Below are 14,188 nucleotides of genomic sequence, written 5' to 3'. Positions count from 1 at the left end.
TTGGTGATGGACAGGGAGGCCTGGCATGCTGCAATTCATGGGGTCGCAAAGAGTCGGACATGACTGAGCGACTGAACTGAACTGATAGTCAACTTTGTGTCAAACAAACGGTGGACTGAGAAGCCTAATAAGACTGCATAGTTTTCTTCAGCATGTTTTCATTTTATTATCAACCTGTTTGCTTAAAAAATGGGGAGTAATGAGAATGATAAGTTCTTTAATGCTTTGATAACTTTTCTTTGGTTCTCAGTAGGGAAAACTTCTCAGTTGAGGCATTTGTTTCTTTACTCTCTAGTATGCTCATTGCATGCATTTGGTCTCCCTGTACTATCTGTTAGTTAAATAATCATAACTAAAAATAGATTCAGAAAATCCAATCTAGAGCAGTTTTGAATAAACTCAAGTGTTCACTAACGAGTCAGTGCTAAGTACTTCTGAATTTCTCTCAAGTGGCTCATGGAGTAAAAATAAATAAAAATACATACTATACTTTCTATCATTACTATATTTTATTTATAGTATGTAAGTAGAATAAAATGACTTTTATCTTTGTAATAGTGTTATTTTCATTGTCTTGTTGCTATAGTTTTTAAAATTTTAATATACATCAGACTTTTTATACTTGCAGATTTCTTTATACTTGCATGTTTCTTTATATCAGATACCTTGTACTGTGTGCTACTTATTTTTCAGCTTAATTTAGCTTCATTTGCATAGCTAAAACATTTAATCACCATGAATTTCTAATTTACCATTTCCTCTCCTTTTCTTACGGGGAAGGCAATGGCACCCCACTCCAGTACTCTTGGAAAGGCTGAGAGTCAAACACGACTAAGAGATTTCACTTTCACTTTTCACTTTCATGCATTAGAGAAGGAAATGGCAACCCACTGCAGTATTCTTGCCTGGAGAATCCCAGGGATGGGGGAGCCTGGTGGGCTGCCGTCTATGGGGTCGCACAGAGTCGGACACAACTGAAGCGACTTAGCAGCAGCAGCAGCAGCTCCTTTCCTTAAACTCAGGAAGCAAGTGCCACCCATGATGGTATTTAGTAGGCAGTTTGGAGTTGATACTGTGAAATAACATGTGCCCCCTCTTGGGTCTTTGAGAAATTACAAGACATGCCTTGATCATTAGGAACTTAATTTTAAAATATTTCTTATAACTCTTCACATTATAACATATGACTAGAAGACTTAGAAAATAGGCTCTGAAGACTGATTTCTTAATACATATTTAATCTTACTGAGTTGTGGTTTTTATAAATAGTACACTTAAGTAATTTGGGCTGAATTTTAAAAGACTTATGCTTTCTTGATAAAATAACTACAATATTTCCCTTGTCTGTCAAAGGCCTAGATAATCTCCCTATCCCATTCTGAAGTGTCCTGATTTGGATGATAAAGTATAAGGTTAGGTCACCTATAATCAATCCATAACGAGACCAAGTTGCTTTTGACATTCAGTTATCAGGAACTCTTTGTCATATTTTCTTCCTGTGGCGAGTGCAAATCCTACAAATGACTTCATTTCCCTTCTAGCTTCATCTGATAGGAAGATCAGAAATAATCATGCAGCACAGTTTTAATCGATCTGCAGAACCATTGGATCAGAATGCCCATAGCCCGAATAGATTCTGGTTCTGACCGCGTTCGTTCTGTCTGTGTCTTCTCTGCATGTGTCTTCAGTGCCCTCTAAAAGACGAGAAAAGCTGTGGGTGCAGCAAATAAACACAGGAATTAATGATGACTCAGAACAGAAAAGGACTAGATAATCTACCTGTGCAACTAAAGGATGAAGTCTCTTACTTTCAGACCTGCCTGTGTCTTTATTGATAGTTAATAAAGAGCACTTAGGTATTATTTCACTTATTATATCATGTTTAGGAACCTTTGATTTAAAAATTTTAAGTTTGATAACTGCATTGTGATTGTCAGCATTTAGAAGAATGTTTTAATGGTAATGAAAGGTTACCATTCACATTAAATGTTATATTGCAAATACATAATGCATTTGATGATCTGCTCTTGTTGTTCTGAATATGTTTAGATAGAGTAAGATAGTTAGATATGTACCCAGGTTTGTGTTTTGTTCTACTGTGGAATCATAATTTGGGGGGTTGAAAATTCCTGTTGTTTTTCTCTTTTGAAGGATTGCCTTGAAAAGTTCTGAACTGCTTTACATGTATGGTGCCCTGGACTCGCGGGTTAGAGCCTTGGCGTTCAGTGTCCGATGCTGGGCTCGAGCACATTCGTTAACGAGTAGTATTCCTGGTGCTTGGATTACAAATTTCTCCCTCACGATGATGGTCATCTTTTTTCTCCAGAGGAGGTCACCTCCTATTCTTCCAACACTAGACTACCTGAAAACCCTTGCAGGTGAGACTTGGAAGCATCTTTTTTCTCTCTAACTGTTTAAATGGATAGAATTACCATGTTTTATCAAAGCCATGTGTGGTTGTTTGTTGTTGTTTAGTTGCTCAGTCAGGTAACTCTTTGCAACCCCATGGACTGCAGCATGCCAGGCCTCCCTTTCCTTCACTATGTACCGGAGTTTGCTCAAACTCATGTCCATTGAGTCAGTGATGCCATCCAACCATCTCATCCTCTGTCTCCCCCTTCTCCTCCTGCCTTCAGTCTTTCCCAGCATCAGGCTCTTTTCCAGTGAGTCAGCTCTTTGCATCAAGTGGCCAAAGTATTGGAGCTTGAGCATCAGTCCTTCCAATGAATATTCAGGGTTGACTTCCGTTAAGATTGATCTCCTTGCTTGCCAAGGGACTCTCAAGAGTCTTCTCTAGCACCACAGTTCGAAAGCATCAGTTCTTGGGCACTCAGTTTGCTTAAGGGTCATGTATTTTCAAAGTGTTGTGACTCTATTAATAAAATCTAAAAGCTGTTAATTTTCTTAATGTCCACCAGAGGTCATGAGAGCTGATGATTTGTGAAGCTGCTGCTAAGACTGGGTGAAGCTGAGGCCTTTAAAATTTTTCAAGAGCTCTGCCTTACTGTGTCAGTTGGCAACATTGTTTACCATCTCCTGAGCCAGTTGGAGCCTCTCCTGGCTTGACCAAGTTTGGAATGACCTTGGAGAAAAATATATCCCAGATACAGCTTCTGATTGGAGCCCAGCTTATAAATGGCTTTCCAAGTTTGAAGCTATTTCCAGATTTCTCTTAGAAATGCCAAAAACTATTTCATGGTGTTTCAAGGTCCTAAATTTTTTTTTGGTTGAAAGTTTATAGGCAATCTTAGGTAAATGGTTTTAGAATTAGTATACTATTTAATTTGTGTTTAAAATAAATTGAAATTTTGATAGGCTGCTGGAGGAGATACTAAAGTATTACAGTCTTAAATTATGAAAGGAAGATAATTCAGGGATTTAGTCAGAAAATGTATATGCACTCCATCTTCTGCCCCTCCTATATATTGCTGCCAGATAATTCTTCTAAAGTACACTCCTAAAGTGGCTCTGTTTAAAGGGATTTTAAAAGGATTTTATTCCCAAGAGAATATACCTCAGGCAGTTGGCTTAGCTTTGTATTATATAGGATCTTCACCTGTAGCCATTTTTCAGCCTCTTCTCCCACTGTTTCTCTTCACGTATTCCCACATTTCAGCCAATAACATGTTTGTAACATTTCCTCTTAGCTCCTTTTTTTTACAATATTTGTTTTTCATCCTGGAACATGCCTTTTCTTCTGTATAAATTCTTTTAAGTTCACTTCCATGCCACTTTTCTTATTATTCAAATTAGAAGTAATCTCATCTTTCCTGCAAACACTGTAAGTGTTGGTAGTGCTTGAAAGTAAGCTTTGAAAAAGCTCCATGTGGTAGGTTATGGAAAGTAGGAAGTTTAGAGGGAGGCAGAGCGGTGAGCCTGTATCTCTCACCTTTGGGGTCCGTGCCTGTGTTCATCTCCTCATTCGGTGTCATTCAGTCACTCTGGATCTGTTGGCTACAAATTATGTGTCAGGTGTGGGTTTTTGGTGCAGTGGTTTATATAGACGATGTTCTCAGGCAACACTTAAATCTAGTAAATAGATAAGATGCATACAAACAGAAAACCTGGGTAGATCTCACCTGTTAGCAGCCTGGAAAGAGCACTTCCTGTTCAGTCCTGCTGTGTGCAATGATGCTTAAGGCTACTTTCCTAGAAACTATTTGGGAAAGTATCGTGGATTTTGGAGTTCAGAAGCGAAGAAAGAATAGAAACTGAAAAAAGGAGGCTAGTTTGAAGCAGATTTCTGTTAGCAGCACTCCATCATACCGTGGTGGTTCTTTTCTACCCCTGCTGCTGGCAGGCCCTTCGCATCCCTGCCTGGGGACATTTGCACTGCTTCTCCCTTCCCACTGCTCTGTTCTTAACTAACAGTTATTTTCAGAAATTCACATCTAATTGTAGTATTCACTCTCTTGAAATCCTTTCAGTAATTTCCTATTATCTTTTTAAATTTCCACTAATTGTTTTAGAAAAAGAATATGATTTATGAACAAATTTAAAATGACATGTTGAGTTTTTATTCCAAATCTATTTTAAGCCAAATACAAATTTATTCACATTCTATGGCATCAAAACATTCCTTTGATGGGAATTCTTTTATTTTCTACTTAAAAATACGAAATTGGTTGTTTAACATTTTTCATGCTCATTCTTAAACATGGTCAGAGAAATCAGGCCATTTCAGTTGCTTTTTTCCACATAGCAAATTATAGGTGTGAATTGCTAATAAATGTGAAAGTGAACTTGATATAATTGTTGCTATTTTTTGATCCTTGATTTTTGAACTTCTAGTGAAATCTTGAACTTGCTATAAAATACTTTTTCATAGGTAAATGTGTGTATGAAGAATGTAGTAAAGATAATTTTGAGAAGAATGTATCTAAATTTTTTTTTCCTACTCATTTATGTATTCTTCAGAATCCATGTTTTTTATACTTTCTGACTTTAACCAGGGGTCCCAGACTGATGTATCTTCCACAGTATGTGGCTAAGAATAAAAGCAATGTTAAACTGTGAAATCATCGCCATCATGGGCACTCCGTGGTTCATCAGCTGAGGGGCTTGAGTCTTGTTACAGTCATTTTCTTCTAAACTGTGCCTCTCATTTGATATTTAGATACAGCCTATCAATTTGTATTGTTTCAAAAAGAAGAAAGTAAGAGAGTAAGTTTGCTTGATTGCCTGCTAGTTTACTAGTAGAAGGCAGTGTCAGTTTATGGAACACCTGTCAGCACTTCTAGGGCTTTGTCAACCACTGTTTGAAATCTGGAAGTTGAAGTCCAGACCTTCTAGCCTTGTGCTTAGGGTCCCTCACGATGTTTGTCTTCCTCCTCTTCTTGTACCTTCTCTCCTCTGTGCGGCTCGGGAGCTGCAGTTCTCCACACTCCTCAGTGATCCTAGAGCCTCTGCACTTCTGCACATCTTGTGCCTTCACCTGCAGTGGCTTCTTCTCCTGCCTTCTCTTTTTACCTGGAGAAGCCCATCCCAATCAAGCCAGGGAAGGGAAACTCAGTCCAGAATCTGACTTGTTAGGTCTTTCCTGGCTTCTTCTCTCCTCCCTTCTAGGAGGTGGTACCCTGTTGCCTTCCAAGCACCTGGAACACACCTGTATTGTGACAACTATTAGATTGTTGTTCTTTGATCTGGCTGCCTTGACCAAGCATTTCTAGGTCAGGCTGTCTGCTTTGTCTCTGCATTTTCCACTCCTGGCTTAGAGGAGTTCAGTAAATAGATTCAGATGATTGGATGAACATTTTAAAGTTGAAGGCTGTTTGTACTGACCACGATGGCAGCTTTCATATTTTGGTTATTCTTGAAGTTTTGTTTCTTCATGTTCTCTTACAGTCTCTACTACTTTCCCCCATATGTCTCTTTTATTTTCTTGCGTTTTCTGTCTTGTTTTGGCTTTGGTCCCTTTGTAATATTTACTTCTGTGCTTATTGCTTTTGATCCAGCATATTCCTCTTATAATCAGTCATTTGATTAGAGTTCTTTTGTTTAGGACTCCTGTTTTTCTTTCCTGTAATGAATTAAAGGTTTCAAGAAGAAATGACTGGGTGGCACTTTCAGCAAGTTTGATGCAGAGACCCCAACATAGAAGAGAGCTTTAGTGGCTCATTCTCCGTGACCCAGTGACAATTCATTGAGTTCGAGGCACTTGGCTGAAATTTTTTTTGCATCATCTATGTTTCCTATGTTAGAACATGCTTTTTCAGTCTTTTTTTTCTGGAAGAGAAGGCCTGGCTTCTAACATGCTGAAACTTTGGCATTTATTACACCATTTATTGTATTTAGAACTGTTTTCCCACCCTCAAACGTGTCTTGCATCTCCCAGTATAGAGATTCTTTCTTGTACTGTCTCCAGGGTAAACCCGACATTTTCTGTCAGGAAGAGACCTGGGAGTCTCACTGCTCTAAGCATCAGGCATCCAGGCTGGGCCCTTCTGGTCAGATCTGACACTTCAGCTACCAAGCTGTTGGGTGCTCTGCCTGAATGTCTGGTTTCTTCTTGGCTTTCTTTACTGCTGGTTTAGGACCCAGTGTTCTCAGATCTCTTTCAGTCATTGCTGCTTGTCCATCAGTTCTTCAACATGAAAGTTTTGGTTGCTCTTGTCTTTCCTATTCTCCATCTTTAAGATTTTATGTCATTTTACTCTCATTTCAATAGTGCTTTGGGGTGAAGGTAGATGCTGAGTTTATATCACCATCTTTAACCCAGAGCATGTGCTCTGAAACAGCATGTAGGTGCCACCCAGAGGGGCTGAGTGTCACTGGCATGTGTGGCCTGGTGGGAGGGGTAATAGGACTTGACCTTGTCTGTAGATCGCCAGTGTTTCATACAATACTTTTAAGAAGTAAGTAATTTCCATAGAAATGAACAGAGAGAAATAGGGTATCATAGGCTTTTCCCAGGTGGCTCAGCGATAAGGAATCCACCTGCCAGTGCAGGAGACATCCCTGATTTGGGGAGATCCCCTAGAGTAGGAAAGGGCAACTCTCTCCAGTATTCTTGCTTGGGAAATCCCATGGACAGAGGAGCATGGCAGGCTACAGTCCATGGGATCGCAAAGAGTTGGACATGACTGAGCGACTGAGCACACTCACATACAACAGGGTGTCATATGTTTGAATAGGTTGAGAATGATTTCTCTACGGCAGCATGGTTCAGTAGAGCTTCCTGTCTTCACGTTGTCCATTGGGCAGCCACTTGTTACCTGTGGCTATCAGGCACTTGAAATATGGTTAGTGTGACTAAGGAACTGAATTTTTAATTGTAATGGCTATCATTTGTATATTAGCTTAATAGCAGAAAAACAGGAGCAAGAGTAAAAAGGGAGAAGACCTAACAGCTGAGTTGTTTCTTGGGTTTGAATGCCTTAGCGGTTTTGAAAAAACAAAACTGGCCCTGTCTTAAATCAGGGGATCGTTTTTTTCCTTCAAGTTTTACTACTTTCTGTTAAAAACTTTTTCTGGTGAAGACCGACAGTTATAGACACAGTCTGTTTTTCATCACTGTACATTCCTAGAAATATTCAATACTTTAATGTAGATATACTTTAATGTGGATTTAGTTTTCTGTTGGAAATATATTCCTGAAAAAAAGAAAAATAAGACACAGCAGCTAAAAGAGCATCAGTGTATATGACTGGCCTGCTAATAATTTGAAATAATAAGGCATGTGCCCAGGTCCCAGGAAAAATAAATCTAAATGGGCCTGTATATAAATTCTTCAGTTGTATAACAGTGCAGATAAAATATGCTGTTAAAATGAGTAACAATTAGTTTTAGAATTTAGAATCAGTGTTAGAATCTGGAATGATTTTTGAGTACTTAAGTCAGTAACAACCAGGGTTTTAACCAGAAAATAACCAAAACCACACCAAAAAAGGGAGGCAATAGTTTGAAGAAACCTTGTTTTATCTCTTTCTGAATTTCTCTCTGGCTATTATAGATAATCATTCAAAGTCAAATATCAGCGAACATTCAGATTCTTGGTTATGTGCCTACTGTATGCTGGACACTGTTATTGTGGACTGGCCAGTGGGAAGAGGGAAGGTCATCACTGCCTTGGCCTGGACAGTGGTCTCTCTAGTCCCAGACTGGGGTCAGAGAGTAGATAACATGCGTGCAGCCATGGTGTGGTCAGGTGCTTGCTGATGGAGCACAAGACAAAAGGCTGGGTGCCCCCTTACAGTTAGGAAAGGAGAAAGCCCTTTTAGTGGTGGTTGATTAGACTTCTAAGAGTGGGAGTTTGTTTGCCTGCATGTTGTACAGTGGAAGGTGGATTAGAATGGATGAAGGATTTCATGGTGGCTGTATATTTATCCATAACTAGGGAAACGATTACCTCTAAAGATGTAAATACTGTTATTAAAGGTGAATTGTATGAGTCTACTTGTGCTGTTAAATGAGTCGTACTGAATCCCAGTCACTGCAGAGGCCTGCCTCTTAGAAATTACCAGAAGTTTTTCAGAACTCTTAGGACATTCAGTTTGTATGTGTCTTGGATGAGTTGTTGAAAGTAAATGCACAAAAGGGTAATCTGAAAGTGGAGATCTAAATTAAATATAATTGATCAAAGATAGTGCCAGGATTTAAGTGGGTGAAAGATGGGAACCGTCTACATTTTCATTTATTACTAGAAAACTGATGACCTCAGAGGATAGATTACGAATCATTGAGCATTGATGGACAGTCTGTTCACCAAAGTTCATGCAAGGTTAATTTTACTATAGTATAATTGCTCTCAAATCCTTTTTAATGGAGTTTTAATCCTACTATTTATACTATATATAAAAAACCCTGACCCATAATAGGACATGTTAATCTATAACTTTGATTTGTGTGATTATAAATTTCTGAAGTAGGGAAAACTTTGAAATAGAATGTGAAATATTTTCCATTTCTGTTTATTTAAGATGCAGAAGATAAGTGTATAATAGAAGGCCACAACTGTACATTTGTTCGCGACTTGAATAGAATTAAACCTTCAGGAAACACAGAAACACTAGGTAGGTGTTTTCCTTTTCTTTGTTCCTTTTTGTACTGAAGTAGACTTTCTTATTATCTTTCTTGTTTTATTTTCTTACAGAGTTACTACTGAAAGAATTTTTTGAGTATTTTGGAAATTTCGCGTTCAATAAAAATTCCATAAATATTCGACAGGTAAGCACTATTTAATGTTTGATTATTAGGTATATGGTCTTCAACTGTCCTAATATTTCATGAGTAGTTTTCAAAGCATTCTAACAAATGTCATTGCATGTCAACTCTGTGATGATAGAGAGTAATAAAGAAATTGACACCTACTAGAGCTGCATGACTTGGGCTGAGATACCATCTAGTAGACCAGTTCTTTTCAGCATCTGTCTTTGTCAGTTTGCCATGATATCTTTCTAATCACCTACTACTAAGACTATATCCTTCAAAATGTGGAATATATTCTAAAAAGTTTTTTAGAAAGCATAATTTTATATACACTTCTCTTTAAACCAGACTGAGTTTCTGTGGAAGAAATAGAATACCTAGTCCCAAAGATAGGTTTTAGTAATTCCCTCAGTATGAGCTCTTAGGGTTTAATTTACTTAGGCAACTGAATTTATGATTTTGGTTCATCTGAGTAGATGGAATGACAGACATTTTCCATAAAAGAAGAGCCATCAGAGCAAACTCCAGGCAGAATCTGTTTACAAGTGGGGGATACGTGAGATGGCCCCCGGGTTTATTCTGTTTAGCTTGTGGATATTTGGTTACAGCCCATGTAAGACTGGCTTCATAAAACACATACTCAGATATTCTTTTTTTGTTGTTTTTTCAACTCTCCTTTTTTCATCCTCCCCGACCCTTATCCTGTTCATGGAGACTTTGTTTAAAAAAGAAAAAAAGAGAGAAAAAGTGTGGGATAGAGAGAGTAAGAGACACAGAGCTCTGGAATGCAGTCTAGAAGAAAAAGGTCATAGAACACAGCAAGTGCTTTCCCCTTCATATACCCTCATTACTCAGGGCTCAGAGATAATGGTCAGGCAGGACCCCTGCTGGACAGTGGCTTGAGAGGCATTAGGGAATTAACAGGGGATGCTCACATTGGAGACTCCTGACTTGGTTTTGTAGTATTTATGTATGTGATATCATTTGAAAGAGGAAAAGATTACATAGATTACTGGGTCACTGATGTTCATGAGTCAGCTCTAGCTTTTCTTTTTAATTCTATGAGATATCTCACCTGGCAGAGCCTTATTTAAGTTGAATTTTTAGGAATGTATATAGGAAGCTTTTAATGTTTTAAAATATGTAATGAATAATCCTTTGTTTCTTATCTTCCTTTCTCATTTCATACTTGTGAAACATTAATTATTATATTTAATTTAAGGCTTCTAATTTTGTGTGCTTCTATTTTGTGTGTAATAGGTATGTTTTTAGGAAGTCCCAAAAATAACTATCTTCTGCTATTTTTCTTTTCCGTATTTTTTTTTTCCTTCCCAGCTCTATTCCGTTAGATAAACGTTATGTTATTTTAAAAATACTTTTATTGGTTGACTTAGTCCAGATACCTCTCATCGGAGCAGTGACATCATCATCCATAGCTCATAAACCTAATTTATTTTTCTCTAAAGAGCACTCATAAAACTACAGTGGAAAAAGCCAGTCAGAAGTACACACACATATATACACTAACACATAACATGCATACATACCGAGCCCCCTTGGGGAAGAGATTCTTTACTCTGTAAAGTTAATTCTGGTGTTTTATGTGTTTTTGACATTTTATTAAACCAAACAGTTTTTATATCTGAGCCCTTAATATATTCATACATCTTTTTCTTGCCGGTAATGATCTACAGGGAAGGGAACAGAACAAACCAGAATCTTCTCCGCTGCACATTCAGAATCCTTTTGAAACTTCTCTCAACATTAGCAAAAATGTAAGTCAAAGCCAACTGCAAAAATTTGTGGATCTGGCCAGAGAAAGTGCCTGGATTTTACATCAGGAAGGTAAAGACCGCCCTTTGCCATCAAGTAATCAGCCTTGGGGGTTGGCAGCCCTGCTGCTACCTTCTGTAGCAAATAATGTGTCTCTTTCCAAGAAGAAAAAGAAGTCTGCAAGTGAAAGAATTAAAAACCTGTTGGATTCCATAAAAAGTAGCAGTGCAGAAAATTCCACAGCCACTAATGGGAGAAGAGCAATTAGCACTCAAGCATGATGGCTGCTCATTTGCTTTCAGAACTGTAAGCTGGTCGCTGACTGCCTGGAAGAACTGTGTGAAGCTCTGGCAGGTCATACGTCCATCCATTGTCTCTCTTCTCATGATCTTCCTGTTGGGCCCTTTAAACTGGTCTGAGATTCTGCAATATTTTCAGTCTGAAAGCAGTGGCACCATATGAAAACGCTAGCCATAGGAACAGGTGAAAGAAGATTAGAATGTACTTCAGATAAAATATACAAAGCAGGTGGGAAAAATCAGTCTTAGAATCAAACCATTGTTGATATCTGCATCAGTCTCTGGGTGTAAATCATTTAAAGGGACTTCTAGGTATGTACATACGTAGGCAATGAATACAATAAAGTTGAGAAATTTGATAGTACTCTTTAGTTTTGTATTCTTCCAAGTATTCTTTCACATATAAATAAAAACAGATTGGTACTGATTTCCAGAAGCATTCATATTTTTAAAAGAGGTGAATATAGACACTTCAGTGAGTACATTCTAGATATTCTAAGCTAAATATATAAAAATATTGGTACTCTGTATTTAAAAATATTAATTAGTTTTTCTATCTTCAAAAATAAAATCCTTTTTCTACTAGTATGTGATATTCCAAATTCCTTCAGTCTCGTTTGAGAATTCCTTTCTCCCTGTGAGAAATAGATAGTATTGAAATATAATTTCCTTTATATTCCCTGTAGAGTGACTTTCAGTTTATGAAGCAAATAGTATAGTGTCGGAGAACACAAACTTGAGCCAGACTGACTTCATGGTGAATCACTGTCTCTTTGGGTCTCGTCTGTAAAATGGGGGTGATAGCAGCTCCTCCTTTACCAGGTGGCTGTGGAGATTAGATGAGGCCCACAGGAAAGTGCAGGGTCACAGGCAGGCCTGGCATTTAGTACCCTATTTGTAATGTTGGTGGTAGATAGTCATTATTCATGCTACTCAGAACTCAGATTTAGAGGTTGTACTGGTTTTCAAAATAGTTTCCCATCTAAATTTTAGGTCAGAAACTATGAGCCCTGCTTGAGGTCTTATGGGAAGCTCACTAATAGAACTGTCATGAAGCAGGTAAGTTCTGAGCCCACGTGATTAGGCTGTTCACTTTCACATCTGAAACCAACAAGCAGGCATCAATGTTCTATACAAGTAGTATCCTTAAACTAAAAGCCATTTTTCTTTCCCTTTTTTTTTTTTTTTTTTTGCTGCATGCAGCGCAGCTTCTGGGATCTTAGTTCCCCAACCAGGGATGGAACCTGGGCCCCAGCAGTGAAAGCACCATGTCCTAATCACTGGACTGCCAGGGAATTCTGCGTTTGTTTTTTTTTTAATTAGGTTAATTCTGTTGGACTGGAAATGTGTACTGAGAGTTAGAAAGAGGTTTAAAAAGCATAGATATGCAAGAGTTTTTAAATGAAATGATTTTTTTTTTCCGTTCATAGATATTTAATTGGATATTTTTCTTTTTTAGGTTGGTGTTAAGTCTAAAATGGTCGTTTAAAGCACATAAAACATTAATGTGTATATGTGTTAGCATTTCTTTTCATTTTTATAATTTATAAAATAACTTTGACACCCTAGGTCTGTTTTACTTTTCAGAATGAGGTTTACTTATGGGATGAGTTTTGATTTACATCAGTCTTTTACATGAAGTTTTCATTCTAGTAAACTGCATAAGGACTGCAAACAAATTTATGATGTTTTCTCATAAGTTCACTGTGTGTGTGTTAGTCGTTTAGTTGTGTGCAACCCTTTGTGACCCCATGGATTGTAGCCTGTCAGGTTCCTCTATCCTTGGGATTCTCCAGGCAAGAATACTGGAGTGGGTTGCCATTCTGTTCTCCAGGGAATCTTCCCAACCCAAGGATCAAACCCAGGTCTCCTGCATTGCAGGCATATTTTTTGTTATTTGAGCTACCAGTGATGCTAATAAGTTCATTGTATCACTTTCCAAATTATAAAAAAATAGTTTTTATTAATCTTAGGGATAATCAGTAGTTATTTGTCATTGTCATTTCTTACTTAAAACTAATTGCAGCAATAAAGGTGAAAATTTTTTAAAGTTTTTCTTTTCTAGCTGTTATGAGGCTTTTAGTCACTAGCTCTCATGAACAATGGGTTTTATTCTGTATGTGAAAATAATTTGATATGAGCTTACCTGGATCAGATTGCTTTCAGTGTACATCATTCCTGATTTTATAGCCCACTAGTCTGATTCCTGAGTTATTACCCATTTTTAGGAAATTAGAGAATTGACCAAGCATTCTAGGAAAATGACATATGATCTGTCTCCCTCAAAACCTCCAGTCGTCATAGAGAAGAGAGAATTAAACATTTGAAGTAGGACTTTCTTCCTGCTCTTGTTCGCTGCTTACCTCTTTGTTTTGCCCTAGGTTGAGAACAGAATTAGACTCTTAAGTCACCTCAGTTTCCTAGAAATTCCTTGGCCTTAGTAGTACAGCTCTGTTCACTTCCCTATAGCCTGCTGCTGCCAATAGTAGGAAAATGCAACGTTTACATGTGTGAGTTAACAGCTGCACAGTGAACACCTGCAGCAAAACCAACAGAAAGAGCCACCAAGCAGCCGTGGCTGGTCCAGGTAGCAGCTGTCTTGTCCACTCTCCAGAGGTTGGTGTTCAGTTGGTGAGTAGCTGTCTTTGCTCTCGGTTCAGCCCCTTCAGGAAACACTGTAGGAGTGGAACATTCAAAATACTGTAGCAGGGAAGATATCTTTACTACCAGAGATGTTCAGAGAAGGTTTCATCGAGTAGAATAGGGTAGGCTTTGAAGGGACCATAATCTCCGTAGACCAGAGGAGGGGCATCAGGATTATCGTTCTGGGAGCAGAAGACAGTGTGAATAGGCATCAGGGAGGTGAAAGTATGTTTGGAGAAGGGGCAGTCCAGACAGATTGGGTGCAGTTTTTGCTGTGATGCTCAGAGTCAGGGTTTAGTGAGATTGTGAAGGATGGCCTGTGGTGA

General features: G+C 38.2%; 1 protein-coding gene across 9 annotated transcripts in view; it reads left to right on the top strand.

The window, feature by feature from the left end:
- MTPAP (mitochondrial poly(A) polymerase) overlaps positions 1-14,188 on the top strand; it is a 33,283-nt gene that overhangs the window by 16,890 nt on the left and 2,205 nt on the right. The window contains exons 6-10 of one of the 9 annotated variants that reach the window (XR_014072453.1): positions 2,152-2,378; positions 8,919-9,011; positions 9,092-9,165; positions 10,842-10,992; positions 12,213-12,278. Coding sequence is in view for 8 of the 9 variants with exons in the window: in XM_081553988.1 (XP_081410114.1) it covers positions 2,152-2,378; positions 8,919-9,011; positions 9,092-9,165; positions 10,842-11,201 (754 nt within the window). In the remaining variant the exon portion in view is untranslated. Of the gene's footprint in view, positions 1-2,151; positions 2,379-8,918; positions 9,012-9,091; positions 9,166-10,841; positions 11,584-12,212; positions 12,279-14,188 lie in introns of those variants that run through there. The other 8 variants (XM_081553991.1, XM_081553989.1, XM_081553996.1 and 5 more) reach the window with 8 other exon arrangements.

Source organism: Giraffa tippelskirchi, chromosome 13 (genome assembly GCF_054371585.1).
Source record: "Giraffa tippelskirchi isolate mGirTip1 chromosome 13, T2T-mGirTip1v1.2.pri, whole genome shotgun sequence".
Classification (NCBI taxonomy): domain Eukaryota; kingdom Metazoa; phylum Chordata; class Mammalia; order Artiodactyla; family Giraffidae; genus Giraffa; species Giraffa tippelskirchi.
The sequence above is the reverse complement of the archived record's forward strand: the minus strand, read 5'-3'. Positions and strand labels throughout refer to the sequence as shown.